Below are 19,783 nucleotides of genomic sequence, written 5' to 3'. Positions count from 1 at the left end.
ATTGCTGGCCCTGAGACAAGCCCCATCCCTTCCTTTAAATCCTGAAAAACCTAACACACGGACCAAGTCCTTCTACTTTTAGGCAAAGGTTACTGCATGGCTCAGAACATGGAAGTTCATCCACTGGTTTCAGGTCCAAAGTTCTCCAGGTTGCAAGGTAATGGAAGCATCATCTCAAGAACATAAGGGGGCTTATGCTTCCCCTGATTCGGCATTTCTCAGGTGTTTAAATAACCCATTACTGGTTCCTCTGGCTCCTCCTACCCTTAGTTCAAGGTTCCCCAAGCATATTTCTTGGTAATTAATCAAGGACCCATTATATTCTGTGTGCCTTTTAATATTACAAGGATAAAGCAGATCGATCAATACAAAACTTTTATTTAATTTTACTTTGCAATAAAAATTGTTATCCTGTCTCTATTTTCATTACCTTATTAGATTTTTTTAAAAAATGCATTGCATCACTTCATGCAGCTCAGTTCTTAGAATTGTTCTTAAATTCTGATCTGACAGCCAATGGCATTGCTATTGAGTAAGTTCCTGGCCACCCTCAAGCCTTGTCACCTACATTCTGGCCGTCTTCTCTCAATGGAACTCCAACTTCCACCCCTGGGACCTTGAGCTCCAGTTGGTGAGCTTCCACCTCACCTAGGCTAATCCCAGAGGTACTATACACTTTCTCATTATCCCTAAGCAATGCTGCTTAGCACCCAACTGCCTCTACTTTTCACTTCTAGCACCTTTTTATATTTCATCTTCCTCTTTCAGACAATCTGACTTGCTTGTCTTTATGTTCCCAATGTTTAGCACAGTGCCTGGCACATAGTAAGATTTAATTTTTAATTCATGCATTCATTGATTCATTCATTCTCTGTTATATCTGTCAATCTATACCTACAACTTTTAATAATATTTGCAATCATAACTAGCATTTACATTCTTATTTAATGTTCGCAAATCACTTTACATATATTACCTTGCTGGATTCTTATAACCATCCTGTGAGGTAGGTGCAGACCTCTAGAGGTTAAGTCACTTGCCCAAGGTCACACAGATAGGAAGCATCTGAACTGAGATTTGAGCTGGGTTACTCCTGAATCCAAATCCAGTGTCTTAAACACTACTCCAGACCTGGCTCAAAATTCACTTCTATAAGAATTCTTCTATGACTAACCTAACTCCATATTTATTGCTATTTTTTTTACCCCACACCCTCTTAACATAGATGTTCTGAGCTAACTATACAACTGTAGTTGTTTACCTGTTGCTTTTTCATAATCACATAGCTGTTTTTATTGAGTTTATTAAGATATGACAATATTTATACATTTTTGTCTCCAGAACTACAGAATGCCCAGAATGATATGAAGAGTCCTGAGCTTAAGAGTTAGGACACCTGGGTTTGAATCATGGTTCTGCTACTTTCTAACTATGTGAGCACCATGAGTAAGTCACTTTAGGTCTCTAAACCTCAGTTTTCTCATCTGTAAAATGTGTATAATAACACTTACATTACCTATTTCATGGGTTGCTGCGATCCCTTATACAGCTTCTTATAAAACAGGAAGCAATCTATAAATGTGAGCTTTCATCTTATTATTCATATTCACAGTATTACTGACCAAACTGGAAGCCCCTCAGTCATAGGAGCCTGCTTTCTAATTCCTTCATACATGCCCTTAGCCATGGAGCCCCAAACATAGCAGATGCCAGAAAAATAAATAAATAATAAGGATTGCTGGTGATTTTACCAGGGGTTCATTATAACAGCAACTGAAATTTGTATGGTACTATTTTCTGAAGAGCTCAAAACATTTTCATATTTATTATCTCATCTATACTCATGTTTTTTATTGGAAATACTTTCATAGGGTGAGACACAAATAGGGTATTCCTTAAAAAATGTTTCTAAATCACATTATTTACAAGGTCCTATTCTTTCCTCTGTGTCACTGCAGAGAGGCTATATTCCTGTTCAATACAATTTTTTCCTTTGTTGAATATACCATTTCAGAGGCTGTTAACATAAAAGGGTAACTGCACAAAGCATCCTACTCTATCCACTTGCTTCCCTTTCCTTGTTCTCCTTCCTTCTTCCTACTTCCCTTTAACAAGGACGAACTGCTCTTTGCCTCAAGTCTTTAATTCCCAAATAAATTCTTTTCAACCCTTTTTATTCAATTGTTTTCACTCAGTACTTTATTCCCGAGATACTGTGGCAATTGTCCCACTTAACCTTTTAGACTCAGATTTAGGTTAAAACTCTCAAAAATATAATTTGTCTTTATTTACCCTCTAGCCTCCCTTCCTTCACCTCCTGCCCATTTGGAATTGGACACCAGGTACTTAGCAAATCTCATGCTGCTTCCAGGTTCCCCAAAGGCCCTCCATGCCATCCTATGCTCCCTGTCTGCCTTTTAACTGCATTCAAACATCCTTCCTGTATTGCATTCCTTCTAGGCTCATTTTCCTAGTAAAAACTAATTTGAGCAAAGGTTTTTATGGCTAATACGAGCTTAATCTCCTCCTGGATATTTTTTTTTATTTTAACCAAAATCTTTAATGTAATAGCCCAAAGGAAACCCAAAAAAGCTACTTCAAGGACTGAGGCAAGCTAGTACGCTTATTCTTTGTAACTTTGCAACATTCTCTTTTGATTTTTTAATGGTTGCTCATTTTGTTTACATTGTTGTAATCAATGTATATATTGTTTTTGATTACTTTGTTCTGCCTCAGTTCTTAAAGATCTTTCCAAGATTCTCTTTATTCACTATATTCATCATTTCTTAAAATGTTGTCAATATTCCATTATATTCATATACCTCAATTTGTTTAGCCATTCCCCAATTGATGAGTAACTATATTGTTTCCAATCCTTGCTATTGCAAAAACTGCTGCTATAAAAATGTCAATGTGTATGGAAACATTTTCTTTTTATCAATGACCTCTTTGGAGTTATAATGCAATAAGGTCTAGTAATGAAATACCTAGATCCAAAGGAATAGATATTTTACTCATTTTATTTATATCATCCCAACTTTCTTTCTAAAATGGTTGTCCTTATTCACCAACAATGTACTAGATGCCTATCACACAACTTCTCCAACACTTATTGTTCCTATCATCTGTCATCTTTGCCAATTTGCAGGATGTGAGGTAAAAACTCAGGGTCCTTTTGATTTGTATTTTTAATAGTGATTTGGAACATTCTTTCATATATTTGATAATAGTTTGCAATTATTTTGAGAATTTTTGTTCATATCCTTAGACCACTTGTTTACTGGGAAAAGGCTTCTCGTGTGTGTGTGTGTGTGTGTGTGTGTGTGTGTGTGTAATTGTTTATATTTCTTGGATACCAAAATCTTATCAGAAAAATCTGATACAAAGATTCCCCTCCCCCTGCACTGGATTCCATGCCCTCATATTTTAGATACTCGGTACATTGTTGGTTTGTACAAAAGATTTCAAAGTTGTTAATTTCATTTACACACACACACACACACACAAACACACACACACACACACACACATACACACATGCACATACATACTTCCAAAGTTATCCACTTCTTCAATCTCTTGGTTTTTTAAAGAGTAGACCTCCTATTCCCCAACTGATAAACAGTCAAAGGATATGAACAGGCAGTTTTCTGATGAAGAAATCAAAAATTTTTATAGTTATATGAAAAAAAGCTCTAAATCATTATTGATTAGATAAATACAAATTAAAACAACCTTGAGATATCACATTACACCTATCATATTGGCTAAAATGATAGAAGAGGAAAGTCACAAATGTCAGAGGGAATGTGAAAAAATTGGGACACTAATTCATTGTTGGTGAAATTGTGAACTGATCCAACTACTTTGGAGAGCAATCTGGAATTATGCTCAAAGAGATATTGAACTACCTATACCTCTTGACCCAACAATACCACTACTTGGTCTATTTCCAAAGATAATTAGAAGAAAAGGAAAAGAATCTATATGTTCTAAAATGTTTATAAGCAGCTCTTTAACAGTGGCAAAGAACAAGAAATTGCAAGGATGCCCATCAATCGGGGAATGGCTGAACAAGTTGTGGTACATCATTGTGATAGAATAATATTATTCTATAAGAAATGATGAGTTCAATGATTTTAGAAAAACATGGAAATACTTGCACAAAATAATAGTGAAATGAACAGAACCAAGATAACACTGTATATAGTAATAGCAATATTGTTTTAAGAAGAACTTTGAGTGTCTAAATCATACTATAAATACACAAATTAACTACAAAGGACCTATGAAGGAAGATGCTATCTGCATCCAGAGAAAGAAATGACAAATAGAAGTATGTGTAGAATGGTTTTGTAGAATGGTTTTATATATATATAAATTTTATTATTTATATAAATTTATATATATATATATATATATAATATATATATATATATATACATATATATATTTGATTCTAATCGATTCCATCCCCGGGGATGGGGAGGGGGGAGGACAAGGAAGAAAAAAGGGATAAAAAGAAAGTTACATGATAATTTTTATATTTAAAATAAATAGCAAGGTGTACATAATATATGTGTAGTTTCATGTACAATCATCTTTTTCTATTCTACCATGTTATGTAAATGCTTGTTTTATTTCTTAAATTCAGAATAAACTAAATTAAATTTTTGAAAAAAGAACAGATCTACTCATAGCTGTGAGAAGCATATGATTTGCTTCTCTTCTAATTTTTTAGTATGTTCTATACTATCATAATAAGGTCATATTACAATTTAGAATGTATTATAGAATATGGTAAAATGTGTTGATCAAAGTGTAATTTTTGCCAGACTGATTTCCAGCTTTCCTAGAAGTTTTTATGAAATACAGACTTCTTTCCTAAGTAATATATGTTTTCTGGTTTATAGAAGAATAGATTATTGAATTCTATTATTTCTGATTGATCTACCTGGTTTTTTTAAAACTAATACCAAATGGTTTTGATAACTGCTGCTTTATAATACAGTTTGAGATCTAGAAGTGCTATTCCTCTTCATCTTTATCTCTTTTCATTATTTCCAGTCTTATTCAAGATCTTTAATTTTCCAAATGAATTTTTTTATATTTTATAAAATCATGTTAAGTATCCCTTTGGTGATGTGATTGGTAAGGCATTAAAACTATGAATTAACCTTGCTTATATTACCATTTTTATTATATTGCCACTGTACAGTCATGAGCATTGAATATTTTTCTGGCTATTTAACTTGGTCTTTATTTCTTTAAGGAGCACTTTTTAATCGGATTTATATAAGTCTTTTGTGTGCTTTGATACATTGATCCTCAAATATTTTAAGCATTTTATATTTAGAATAGTGTTTTCCTTTCTATTATTGCCTCTTGGATTATGTTATCATTACATAGAAATGCTTTTTTTTTTATTTTTGAGGGTTTATTTTACAGCCTACAACTTTGCTAAAGTATCACCTCAGTTAGTATCTTTGATTCACTAGGATTTTCTAAGTAAATATATCAGCAAATAGAGATAGTTTTGTTTTCCTTTAAACCTCTCTTTATGCCTTTAATTTCTTTCTCTTGTCTGATTGCTATTGTAAGTACTTTCAAAACTATACCAAACAACGGTGGGGACAAGAGGCACCTGTGGTTTACTCCTAAAATTACTGGGAAAGCTTTTGGTGTATCTTCATTGCATAGGATACTTTCTTTGTGGTTCAGATAGAGACTTTTTTCTGATATTAAAAAAGTCTTCCTATGCCTCTATTTTGTAGGATTTTTAGCATAAATGAATGTTATACTTTATCAAAGAATTTTTACATATATGAGAAGATAGTGTTGATTTGGATATTTTTGTTTCTAAAGTGATTGATTATATTGATTTTTTTCCTAATGTTGAATCATCCTTCTATTCCTGGCATAAATTCAACTTTAGCACAAAGAATGATACATATCCCTTAATTGCCAAATTTGACACTTTTTCATTTTATTAAATTACTTAATCCATTTACATTTAAAATAATGAGTTAGGTTTCTATTTTCCTCCATTTGTCTCTAATATTGGGGGTTTTCCAAATAAGGATTTTCTTCCTTTTCCTTTCTAAGTACAACACTTTTGATCCTTAGTTATTTTGGCTTGATCTACGCAATCGTATTCCTACTGACTCTCTTCTCCTCACCCTCAACCCCACCCTTTCTTTTAATTACCCCTTTCTCTAGTTTTAGAGTTTTGTTTAACTTATTAGTTCCTTTTTCTTTCTTACTTATATCTCATTGTTTAATTCTTACTCTCTTTTTTCCTCTCAGTTAATTAGTCAAGCAGAATCCCCCTTCCTCTCTTCACCTTCAAGTTTTTTTTGGGGGGGTTGTTAGGTTTTTTTTATTTTGTTTTCTGCACTTTTCTCCTTCATTCTCTTCATTGTTTATCAAATAAGATAACACATTAAAGTATTTGGCAAACCATCAAAGTACTATATTTGGATTATTATCATCACTTCCTGTCTATTCAAGACTTTTATTCTTTGATTCCTGGCCCTTCTACTTATTTAGTCCTTCTTCAGTCTCTATATTTCTCATGGAATTAAAGATACTAAGGTACCTATTTGGGGTTCCCTCTTCTTAACAGTTTCTATGTTATTGTCTTACAGATGTTGATTCCTAGCACCCCTTTTCTATTGTGTCTTACTCTTTGAAACCCCAATTATTGCATGTGATAGAAAGGATATTGCCCCATAGTAGGAATTTTCTTATGTCCCTGATTGTGCAATTGATTAACAACCTTTGTCTTCCCTGTGGCCATTTTTCCCAGTTACTGTGAAATCTCTCTGTATCCATGCCTTCACACTATTCTGGATTTCAGCTGCCCCTAGAAGTTCTAACTCCACTTCTCCTGGGGCAGAATGAATAGTGTCTCTAAACACAAAAATCCCTGCATGCTTACCAGTTGTAAGGTCCATGTCTCCCTCTATAGAATATCTCTCTTCTCCTATAGAAGGATTTATCAGTTGTACCGTTTTGTGCCACTGCAACAATATTGCCCCCTTTCCTCCCATTTTCCTTGGTTAGTTTTTTCCCTCTTTGCCTACATGCCCATTCCCTGCAGGCCTCCTTCTTCTTGAAAGACTACAGAAGTTATTTTCCTTTTATTGTCAGACTTTGACTTGATTAGTGATACGTGATTAGTTTGATTTGATCATATATTCCCCTCCAACTTCTTCTTCTTTTCCCCCATTTATGCACTCACCTATTCCATAATTGAATCCCACAAAACACTGATTCACCTATAGGCAAGGTACAATGAAGTATATACACTGATGTCTCAGGTCTTTCTCCACCATCACTTCTATTTGATTTCTGTTTTCTCCCTTGCTTCTTTGTACACTTTTAAAAAGAAATCTCTTAATAATTTCTCTTATCATTTTGCTGTTGCTGCCCTTGGTTGCTATGTTTATTTAACTTTCCTGTATTTCTGTTGTCTGGGAAATTTAAAAAGCAAATAATTTGTTTAGATCTCATTTTCTTTCTAGTAATCATCTGGATAACTTTTTTTTTCCCAAGGAATAGCCATCTTTTTTCATTAATGGTTAGCCTCAGGTTTGTAGGGTAGTTCATTTGAGTTGCATCTTAAACTCTTTTGCTCCTTGGAGCATTTCATTTCTTCCTATAGTTTCTGTTGCATGCAGAATAGTCTTGTTGTTTGATTTTTCTTCCCTTTCTATTTCAAGGTCCTGCTCCTTATCACTTGCAGAATGTGTTGTTTGTCACTGGAATTGTTCAATTTAACAACTGTGTCTTGGAATTTATAACATAGGATTTTTTTTTTCTGGAGGTTATCTGTGGATTCTTTTAATTGGTACTTTTTTTGTATTCAGAAGTTATGGGCAATTTTCTTATATTATTTTTTTCATTATAGTGTTCAGGCTTTTTGACTTGTATTCTTGTGGGATCCTTAAATTATCTCTATGTTCCTATCTTCCTCTTCTGTGTTTATTGAGATGACATTTTTTTTCTTTTAACATTGTTTTTTGTTTCTCTTACTCCAAATTGTTCTTCATTCCTGTGTATTTGCATTACCAATCACAGTTAGTCTCTCTTTTGTTTCTTTGTTGAGACTTGCCACTGTGCAGTCAATTTTTTCTATTCTTAAAAAAACCCTTCATTGTACAGATAAGAAACTGAGGCCCAAGAAAGTCATTTAATTTGCCCAAGGTCACACAATGAGGACAGATTTGAACCCAGATCCTTTAACTCCCAAGTCAGTGAGTTTTTTCCCACAATACCACTCTGCCTTCCAGGAAGAAGGAACAAAACAAGCAAAGACCTCAATAGAATAGCGCACTACCATTAAATTATCAATCATACAAAATTGGCTGTCCAGATGGTCTCAAATATATCCAATTTGTTGAAACCTTCTGCTTCACTTAGCAGAACATGTTATGAAATGAGCCTTCTCTTATTGTTAATAGAAACTGTATCTTATTACCACAATATTTATATAGTAGAGAAGCAGTATGACCTAGTGGGACAATCATAAAGTATTAGAGACCTAGGTTTCAGATCCTGCCTGTGACACACATTAGTTGTGGTACCCCTGAGCAAATATATATTCAAAACCCTAACGTCTTCAAGGGTCACAGAGAAAGTTAAATAAGATAAAGAGCCCAAGTGAGATTTTGTTCTGGTTTTTTTTTTCTATTGGTATTAAGAAAGGGGGAAAAAAAGGTTAGGGGACAATATAATAGGGAAGAAATAAGAAAGAAATAGAAAAAACTTACTAGTTCACATAAATGGGGTATCTAGGAAGAAGAGTATATGAACATGGAAAAAGAAAAAAAGGTTAGAGAAGAGTGCATGGAGCATATGGTGAGCATCTTATAAACTACTCTTATCTGAATCAGAATAAGGAATGTTGAATACACTCAAGTTTGGCATAAAAATATGTTAAACACACACACACTGAATAATATATAAGTACTTGTAGGAAAAACTCATTGAATTACAGGGAGAAACAGACAGGAATATCTAGATGCTTATTCCCTCCCCTTCCAAAATGTAAAGTGTGCTGAACTTGAAGTCATAGGACCTAAGTTCAAATTTTGGCTCTACTACTTACTATCTGACTGACCTTGGATAAAGTCACTTATTCATTGGACAAAGAGCGGCCAAGTCACACTGAAGTTTGGAACATATGGCACAAGAGCCAGGTAAGGGCAAGATGAGTGTGACAGCAGAGATGATCTCTTGGGAAATTAACCCAAGAATGGATATAGGTAATTTATTTTATGTTGTCTTATTACCAAAAATGGCTAAATAATATCTCATTCCAGATCTTGCTAAACTTCATCCCATGCTCTAAGCCCTTCTGGAACAAACTAGACATCTTTTTCCTATGATCAGTTTCTAAAAAATTCTAAAGACCAGTTACCTATTTATTATCCATGTCCATTCCCACATATACTTACTTATGGTTCTGGCTACTTGCAGGAAAAACAGCCTCTATAACAAACAACTACACGCTCATTCCATTTGAAGTATCTGTTTGGGTACAAACATTTAATCTTACCCCCTTTACATGTTCCTTCAGTACACACACACATATACACATTCACATATATAGTTGTCTAAAATTCTTCAAGCAAATGAATTTAAGTGCCTGTTCTGTGCAAATCCTTCACTAAAGATCTACTCCAATGATGACATGAAGATGACCCTATGTTCTTGAAGGCTACTGTAGTTGAGTTCAAGCTTTCATGGGTCTCATCAAGTTGGAAAGGATTAGAGAAAATACTGAGTTACAGAATGTCTGCCTGTTGTCTGACTATAAGCCTAGAAGAGTTTAGAAAGGTCCATCACCAAAAAAAAGTTAGCAATTTTGTGGGAGTTTTGGCTAAAGTAACTCATAATGATATCATGAGTCATTAAGAGGGTAATGGTTTTTGATCTGGAAGAAATCTATGGGACATTATGCAGTATGGTGGAAAGAGAATCAGAAGAAAGGGGTTTAAATCTTGGCTTGCCACTTACTATTCATGCAATCTTGAACAAATCACTTAACTTCTCTAGACCTCAGTTTCCTCATCTGTAAAATGAAAGGATTGGACTAGTTGACTTCTAAAATAACTTCCAGACGAAAATCTATTAATCTATGAAGCTAACCCAACACCTTCATTTCACAGATAAGAAAACAGAAACCTAAAAAGTTTAAGTGACTTGCTGATGGTCACACAAGTAGTAAGTAGCCACACAAGGATTTGTAACCAGGTGGCATAGTGGATAGAGCGCTGGGCTTGGAATCAGGAAGATTCAACATCCTGATTTCAAATCCAATCTCAGACACTTACTTAGCTGTGTGACTCTGGGCAAGTCACTTAATCCTATTTGTCTCCTCCTCATCTATAAAACGAGCTGGAGAAGGAAATGACAAATCACTACAGTATCTTTGCCAAGAAAACCCCAAATGGGGTCACAAAGAATTGGACATGACTGAAAAACAATTAAAATAAAACCTCTGATTCTAAATCCAATGTTTTTTCTACCATGCTACCCTACCCTAAGGATTGTGATCTGGGTCAGTGGAGGAAATCATCCACACTGGTAAAATGTCAGTTCCTTTAAGTATTGAAGTATATATACACCCAAATACTATGCCTGCTATGTGTAAATCTTAAAATAGCAAAAAGCATTTCCATGTACCAAATTCCTGAACAATGCAGCTTGTGTGTAGGCTAGCACAAGGGTGCCATTTATAACATGACAAAAATCAAACCTGAGCCTTGGATGATATGGCCTGGCCACCAGCTATTGGCAGCATACCATGATCATCAAAAGAGAAATACAGCTGATAATGCAACTTCCCACTGAGAACAAGACACACACAAGAAAAACGACAATGTTCCTACTTTTGCCCTCTTTTCACCAAGGTAATTGGTCAAAAAATCCTAACACACTTTTTTTTTCAAGGGAAGTCTGTCCGAGGAATATCAAAAACAAGAACTACTACTTTAAAGCAATCAGTTTTTTCTGCTTACAGTTCTATCAAATATAATTAAACACTGTTACGTGCCTTGGGCAGTTTTTATCCTGAAGATACCATGGTATCCTAGAATGCTAATCTAGTATTGAGCACCCAAGTTACCACCCTGATAAGAATCAACATATGCAAAAGAGTTTAAAAGCCACTATTTAATAATCATGAATTTTGCTGATATAACTCAGTAGATGTGACTGTCCCCTTCTGGTTGGGAAAGCTCACCCAAGGAGAGGAGATGACGGAAGGAAAGAGAAAGAAGAGGAAAAAATAAAATGGGCTTGGAAAAGAAAAAAACATTGAAAGTACTAGACAAACCTCAGGTATTAGTAGTATTTAACCTCTTTTACTAACAATCCTGTGTTGTTAGAAACGGATAATATCTTATAAGTGCCTCAGGTCTTGGAATCTATCACCGCCCTCTCTTCTAGGAGCTATAGCTGACTATGGTCTGCTAGATGGCTTTGCATTTCCAAGATTATGCTAACTGGGCAGCCATTGGCTATACGGCTTTCAGACACTGAAGTGGAGATTAAGGTGTTTCCCAAGTGGGAACTGGGAGATCCCCTGGTTAAGGCTAGAGAAGCAAGGAGCTTCCTCCTCCGGTTCAAGAAGAGAAGAATATAATTAGCGCCTTTGGGGCTTAAAAGGCAAAATCAGATTGACTGTAAATTCCCTAACAGCAACAAATTAGCCACATGAGAAAGAAATGTGTCTATATAGATTAGTCCTTCTTGAAAAATCTGCATATGGCACTCAGTTTCTCATCAGTTATTCTGGCTTCATATTAGAAGACCTGGTTTGGGGGTAGCTAGGTGTCACAGTGGATAGAACACCAGCCCTAAAGTCAGGAGGACCTGAGTTCAAATCTGACCTCAGACACTCGATATTCGCTATGTGACCCTGGGCAAGTCACTTAATCCCAATTGCCTCACAAAAAAAAAAAAAAAAACACCTGGCTTTGCACCCTGGCTGCATCATTTAATGAGCTGTGTGACTATGAAAAAGTCACTTAACTTCTCCCAGACTCAATTTACTCAACTTTTAAATGGGACCAATAGTAGTACTATCTACCTCAGTGCTCTATTGTGAGGAAAGCACTTTTTTAAATTGTAAAATACTATGTATATATGAGTTAATATGAAAGGCATCATGGCTTAGTGAATAGAGTTGAACTGAGAGTATGGACAACCAGAGTTCCAAGTACCACCTCTTACAGTGATTGTGACCCTGGTCAAATTTCTTAATCTCTCAGTGTCCCAGGCAACTCTAACATTTAAGTTACAGGGTGAGTGTTCATCTTCCCTGGTAAAGGGAGTTTGCAAAACAGGAAGTTCCCTCTACCACTGAAATCACAGATCCAGACCCAAAAATAATAATAATAACTATTAGCCCAATAATCCACTAGTTACTTGAAGTAAAATATTACATTTCTTGTTTCTAAAAACTCCCCAGATTCATACACATAGACCCATGCTAAACTTAAGTCTTTTGAGTTTCACCAGCATTTTCGCCTCTAGTTCAGATGAATGGGCAAGCATATTTTCTAAGCCAGGATGGCCACAATAGATTACTTTCTATTAGCTGGCATGGATACAGGTACAGTCCCAATTTCATAAATAATTACAAAGTCCATCATAGGAATTTGATTACTTGGTCAATAATCAATTGGAGCCCAAAATCTAAGTAGCTCCGTCAGGGCAAAGAACTGAACCTGTGACATCATTACTCTGGGGAGCTCCAATTTGAGGGAACTCCCTCTACAAATGTAGGATGATACCTTTTCTGCAACTTGCAGTCTTAGATAGCTGACCAAAATTCTATAGTAGATGTGGAAATGTTCATTTAATTTGGTGTTTGTTAAATTCAGCATAAAAAACATGACACACACACTCCAAAAAAAGAAAGTTGTCTAGACCAGAGTACTAAAAGGTTAAGTGATTTGCCCAGGACCACATAGTCAATTTGTGTCAAAGATAGAACTTGAACCCGGGTCTTCCCTGGCTTTCTATCCAGTGTCCGGTCCTCTGGCTTCAATAGCACCATACAGCAAACAGAGGCTTTTGTCTCTATTGTGCTTCTCCTCTCTACAGGTGGCTATAAATCCCATTAGAAGAACCATAGAGAAATCTCAGCCCTACATATTTTGATGAGACAAAAGTCGATAAGACTGCTTTTTTATTTCTCTTCGCACTTCCCAAGAGACTGAGCCTGAGGTTCTTGACATGTTCAAAGTTAACTCTGTTCTTTGGTCATTCGTTTCACAGCATAAAAGGCTTGATGAGAATAGAAGGAAGATCGCCACAATCCCTCTTGTCTTTCTTTTCCTTTATCATTCCATTCTCAGAATTCTCCTTGCACTGGATTCCAAGAAATCAAATCCTAGGTTCAGCAGGGACTCTTTCCCTTGCCTCTACAATCTTCTTTAACCTGAACTTACCCTTTCAAAGCATAAATTTAACTGACTGCCTCCTGACTAGGAAATACTGCCACCTTTCTACAAAGGGACTGGAGATATCACTCGTGACAAGAAAACCACATACTATCACTCAAAACACTCCAACAACACTCTGTCTACAAGGCATCTTAAACTAGATACCTCATCACCAACGCAGAGGAGGTCAAAATGAATATTCTCAGTCTTCCTTTACTCCCCTATCCCATCCAATAAACATTTATTAAGTGGCCGGGCATTGTGCTAAGCACTGGGGATGCAATGAATAAAAAGAAAGACAGTTTCTGCCCTCAAGAAACTTACACTTTAATGGGGGGAAAGGATAACATACAAGGAGGCAGGAAAAGGGAGGGGCAGGAGGATAGGGATGCTCCCACAAAGGGGACTATAGAGTTATATAGAGTTGAAACCAGAGAGAGCAGCAGATGCAAAGTGCAGTGAACTTTCCTTCCCCCTCACAATGCCTTTCTTTCCCTATGCCCAGCTTTCCTATCACATTTAGCAATGCCTTGAGATCACTTGCTGCCAATATCAAAAGCTTCAGGGTCAAGTTTAAATCATTTGTGCCCGTCACAATAAATAATCCAGTCTTTTGAATGAATGAATGAATGAATGAATGAATGAATAAAAACAATATTTATCAAGGGCTTACTATCTGTCAGGCACTGGGCTCGGGGCTGGGGGTGCAAATATAAGCAAGCAAGATAATCTCTTCACAGAGCACACATTCTACAAAGAAAAGGTAACATATGAAAGGGAAATGATAGGGGTGGGGGGAGTTCCTGGCACCATGGCATAGTCTGGAAGTGGTTGAAAAGTGGCACAGAGGCCTGACTTTAAATAAGCCAGAGGTTCCCCTATTAGAACCCAGGGTTCCAGGGTTCCAGTCCAAATGCCAGAATAATCAAACCTGCCTCTGCCTCTGCCCCTCTGCCTCTGTCATTCTGTCTCTCTCTGTGTGTCTCTCTATCTCTCTCTCTTTTCCCAATTTTTCTTCTTCCTCTTTCATTTGACTTTTAAAATCTTTCCTAAGCTCTTCCAAGGTGACTTTTCGGGCTGGAGACCAGTTCATATTCCCCTCTGAGGTTTCAGATGTGGGTATGTCGATAATGTGGTCCTCTTCTGAGTTTGTGCCTTGATCTTCCCTGTCCCCATAATAAGGATCTATGGTCATTGTCCATTTCTGCTTTTTGCTCATGGTGTTTGCACATTTCCTGACTTTTAAATAAAGTTGAGCTCTCCTGCTAGAGTGCAGGGAGCACTGACTCAAGCTTCTTGTGCTGGCAGAGCCGGACCTGGTCACTGGCTTTGTGTGCAGGGGACTAAGATGCTGGCAGTTGGAGGCTGTAGGGTTCTGGTAGCTTGCCAGGTGCTGGGCTGGAGTCATCAACACTGGAGCTCTTGGGATGGGGGTGGGGATTCTGGCCCCGAAGAAAACCTGCTCACGTGGGCCTTGCACTCCTTTCTTTGGCTCCTGCTTCCCCAGGCCTTGCACAGGGATGTTTTGCTGCTACAGGATGTCTGTTAGCCTGGAGCTTTGCCTCCTGGGGTGGTGTTTTCTGAAAGTGTGCTGAGGCACCAGATTTGGCTGCTGGAGAAGACTAGTGAATGCGGTGGTTTTCTGAGCTGGTGTCTACTAGTTCCCCTGCCTGTACTGAGGTATTCAAGGGGCCCTGGTGTTGGCACTTGCCTGCTCCACTACCCTGGGGCTCAGGATCTCCCCCTGGTATGCTGAGGTGGGGCTTGCTGTTGGCTTGCTGGGACACCTCCCATCCTGTACTGCTCCCCCGCTCCCAAACCAAGAGGGACCTTCCTTGTTAATCCTCCAAGCTTCCTGGGCTATATGACTGCTGCACCCTGTCTTTCTGCTGGCTCAGCTGTTCCAGGGTTTTTCCTGGGGGGATATTTTCCGGGTTTTCAGACGTCAATAAGGGAGGGTGAGAGTGACTTAGTTCTTACTCTACCGTCTTGGCTCCCGAAGCCTTTATCTCTCTCTGTGTGTGTCTCTGTCTCTGCCTCTCTCTCTGTATCTCTCTGTCTCTCTCTGTCTCTTTCTCTTCCTTTCTCCCTCCTCTCTCGTGTGTGTGTGTGTGTGTGTGTGTGTGTGTGTGTGTGTTGTGTGTGTATAAGCAGATAGGGGAGGGACTTCAAGGACCTAGCCCAAACCACAGCTGGAAGATAATTCCCATTACGACACAACCAGTGAAGAGTTATCCAAGAACCCACATGGGCTTTGTACATATTTAAAATTCTTATTAAAACATGTCATGCAATGATAAAATTATCATTGCATGACATGTTTTAATCATGGGCAACTCTCAGATTTAGAAAAACTTTGCTAGATGATAACCTATTCTTCATTAGAAGCAATGCTTGAAGTAAGAGGAACAGGTTAGCAGGATGGTTTTAGGCCATCTGGGAGAAGTGGGACAGCATTCTGCCTTACTCCAAGCACTGATCAAAGCACTGCAAGACAATCTCTTGTGACTAATTCTGTCCCCCTGAGGTTGACAGTCCCTTTAGAAAAATCTATGCCAGACGGGAAAAACTTTGGAAAGAGAATAGGGAGGAGGGCAGAGAGGGGTAAGAAACTAAAATCCAAGTTCTGTTTCCTTGGCTGAGGGCAAGATTTTATTAATAATAACTTCTCATAACTTAATGCTTTAAGGTTGACAAAGTACTCACAATCTCCCTGAGAGGTAGATCATACAAGTTATCCTTATTTTACAAATGAGCAAACTGAGGTCCATAGAGCTGGAACTCAAACTCCAGTTCTTTTAGTTCCAAGCCCAGTCCTCCTACTATAGCAACCTGATTCCTACATACCTTCAAAATCTCTAAGATTTGGTCTCCATGAATAGAAAAAAATACCTAGCCCCTCCCCATTATGGATTATACATCTTCCACATGGCTTGCTCTCTTACAGTCCACCAATCAATGGAGCAAGGAGGCATTGAAGCAAGAAGGACAATGGAGCCAGGAGATATTAATGCACCCTTGATACTGGGGTTATATAACTGGCCTTAAGAGTCAGGAAGAAGATATAACCTCTATCAGATTGTTTGCTGTCTTGGGGAGGGGGAAGAGAAGGGAGGGAGGAAGAAAAATTTGGCATGCAAAATCTTATAAAAAAGAACATTGAAAACTATATTTACATGTAATTGAAAAAAAATAAAATATTATATACAAAAAAAAGAATATCAGGCAGATCCAGGTTCCTACTATACATCCTGGCTATGTGACTGACATAGCCCTCAGGCAACTTGCTAGAGTTGTAAGTTACAAAGATGGTAAATGGAGTACTAGTCGGGACCCCAAAAAATTAATCTTGGCAATTTGAGCTATGTTGGCAAATAAAATCTGTGCCTTATCAGATCATCCTCCTTGTCTTAATTATACCTAGCTTAGACACCAATCAGGAGGACAGATGAAAACACTGAAACCTATCTTGGGAGCTACCCATAGACAGGATGATAGATTTTTTTTTTGAGTCCTTTCTGATGTAACTCTCTTGCTTCCCCAAACAGGAAGAGAGATGAACATGATTGAAACAAGACCGACAACTGCTCTCTGCCCTAGCATGTCCATTGTCCCCATACAAGCAATTACACTGTTTGGACGTGTTTTGATTCAACACCTTTACATGGTACCTCTTCGCGTTATTACCCACATTGCCTTAAGCACTGACAAGTCCAGCCCTTCTGTACTGAAGGATTGCATCAGCTGCAGGCTCTTGGCTTTCTGCACCAAATGTGAGAAAAGTGAGGGCCTAAGAATTGAAACTACAGGTCATTCCTAAAACTTCTTTGAAAAAGAAGCCCAACTACTTCATCCAAAAACTTCTTACCAGAGTTGAAAATGGTAAAAGAAAAAAAAGGCTGTATAAGGAAGAAAGTCCATCCTACTGAGCTGGGCATTCAAGGCCCTGCATGATTCGGCCTTCAATACCTTTTCAGCTTTATTTACTGATATGTGTGCATGTTGTATCCCCACCCCACCCCCCGCAGTAGAATACCAGCTCCTTAAAGGCAGGGGTATGTGTGTGTATATATATCTTTGTATCCCCAACCCCACCATCATGCCTTGCACTTAGTGGAGTGAAGTGACTGTAGGGTGGCACAAAGACATCGCCTCCAGTGTCATTGAAGTGCAGTGGGAAGACATAAGTCAAGATGACTGACAGTAGATGACCTTGGCCTTTCTAAATTAAGGATTTTTTCCAGGCCTCAGTTTGTCAGAGGCAACACCCATTCAATGATTAAGGGCTAGGTAATAATTGAGACAAAACTAGGGCTAGCTAGTCATCTTGACAAACTAAATCTAGGTCAGCCAGAAACCTAGAACTTGGTAGAGCATCTGGCCTCATTTACCCTAACAGATTCTCCAGCTATAGAATGAGGAAGTTGGGTTAGATCAGGGGTTGTCAGCCTTTTGTCTATGTCATGGACTCATTTGTACCAGACTGTAGCCTATGAACTCCTTTTCAGAATGTTTTTAAATGCAAAAAATGCATAGGATTATAATGAAAAACAATTATATTGTTTATTATAAACATATATTATGCTAATATATATGTTATATTATATATATTATATTATAAATATAATAAAACTGTTTATTATATTATAAACAGTTCTCAAAATAATATGAAAACAAGTTAATGGACCTCAAGTTGAGAACCCCATGATTCAGATACGGGGCTGATATACTAGGATTCTGCTATAGAAGTGGTTCTCAAAGGTGTTTGCAGTAACACACTAGCATGCAGTGAATTTCTCTAGGTATGCTATAAAATTCTGGATGTTACATTATTGCAGGCAAAAGAAAATCTATAAATAATTTGGCTTAATGTAATTTTTACTTACCCAGTATACTTATATATAAGTATATTTATACGCAAAATATAATATTCTCAAAATAACCAAAACTTGCATATTACAAACACTAAAACCCATCAGACCTCGAGCTTATAAAAAAATAAAAGAAAAAAAATTGCCTGCTCTCACTGAAGGAAAATAGCACATGTATGTATCTCCCAACTCTCTCCTGATGCTACTTAAGCACTCAATGTGCTGTGGATCTTTGTAGCAAAGAGAAGTGTTCCATGAGCAAAAAAAACAAAAAACAGAAAACTTGAGAACCAGTATGTTTAAGAAACCAGAAAACAATAAGCAGAGGCTATAACCTGCAGCTATCTGAAGAAGCTATTGCTCTGGTTCCCATCCATTTGATTACACCCCATTTTCTACCAGTGCTGAAGACAGCTTTAAACACCCAACAATTCTTTTGCTTTGTGGACTACACCTGCCCCTCCTCCCTCTTGTCCTGCCCGTCAAACCACAAGGAGCAATCTTCCTCATCACTTAGTTTTCATCAGCACTGCTGGACAAGACCAACGTCTGAGCTTAGGATCAAACACTAACCTCATCCACGTTCTCAAATGCATTGATGACATCATATGGCAAACAGGATAGCAAGTCAATCACAAACCAGGTCTTCAGGTAATTCATTCGGATGAGTTTGGGGTCAGAGATCACCTCCCCAGCTGGTCCAACAAAGGTAGTATGAAAATTAAGCACAATGTCCACCAGGAAGATGACATCCACAATACTGTCCACAACCAGCCAGGCCACGTTGTTCTGCCTTGTTTTAAAAGAGACATTGTAAGGGACCAAAATGGCAGTGTAGAAAGTTAAGATCAAGATGATCCAATCCCAGGTGGTCTTGAAAACACAATAATGTAAGATGATGTGAGGGGGAGTCTTAGGTGCCTCCTGCTTGTACTGGGGAAGAATGTCTGAACCCAGCTGCAAGACCTGTGTGGAGAGACACAAACAAGAAAGAATACTAAGTTAAAGACTTCTGTTGCAAACATTCGGGTGATTTGCTTCTTCCTGAGACATTCATTTATTCCAGATTGGAAGTACCACTATAGTATAGGAATGTATGAAGGAATATGGACACAGTTGACTCCCATGAGCTACAATATTCCCCTTGCACAATATGCAAGTGCTTCATAAAGCTGGTTAGGAGTAAAAGAGAGGGAACTTGGTGGCAAAGAGAATGAAAACAATGAAGACAAGAGAGAAGAAGCAGTACCAGGGATGTAATTCAGTTCAACAAAGAATTAAGTTCCTATGTGCAATAGGGTCTATTACTGTCTGGCCAATTTCAGATCATAAAGGTACAAGCATATGATATATCACATTCCTGTACTATGGTTTAATATAACATATATAAAATCTCTTTGGCATTCTAGCTACCACAATGTCACTAACCAGCATTTCCATACAACATCTGAA

At 37.5% G+C, this 19,783-nt stretch overlaps 1 protein-coding gene across 1 annotated transcript in view; it reads right to left on the bottom strand.

Moving 5' to 3' along the window:
• The window catches only part of KCNH1 (potassium voltage-gated channel subfamily H member 1), a 502,700-nt gene that overhangs the window by 417,486 nt on the left and 65,431 nt on the right, over positions 1-19,783 (bottom strand). Inside the window, exon 6 of the mRNA XM_021007863.2 lies at positions 18,905-19,297. Coding sequence (XP_020863522.1) covers positions 18,905-19,297 — 393 coding nt within the window. The remainder of the gene's footprint in view (positions 1-18,904; positions 19,298-19,783) is intronic.

Source organism: Phascolarctos cinereus, unplaced genomic scaffold (assembly GCF_003287225.1).
Source record: "Phascolarctos cinereus isolate Bilbo 61053 unplaced genomic scaffold, phaCin_HiC Scaffold_5;HRSCAF=322, whole genome shotgun sequence".
Classification (NCBI taxonomy): domain Eukaryota; kingdom Metazoa; phylum Chordata; class Mammalia; order Diprotodontia; family Phascolarctidae; genus Phascolarctos; species Phascolarctos cinereus.
Note: the sequence above shows the minus strand (reverse complement) of the source record. Positions and strands in the feature narration are given on the sequence as shown.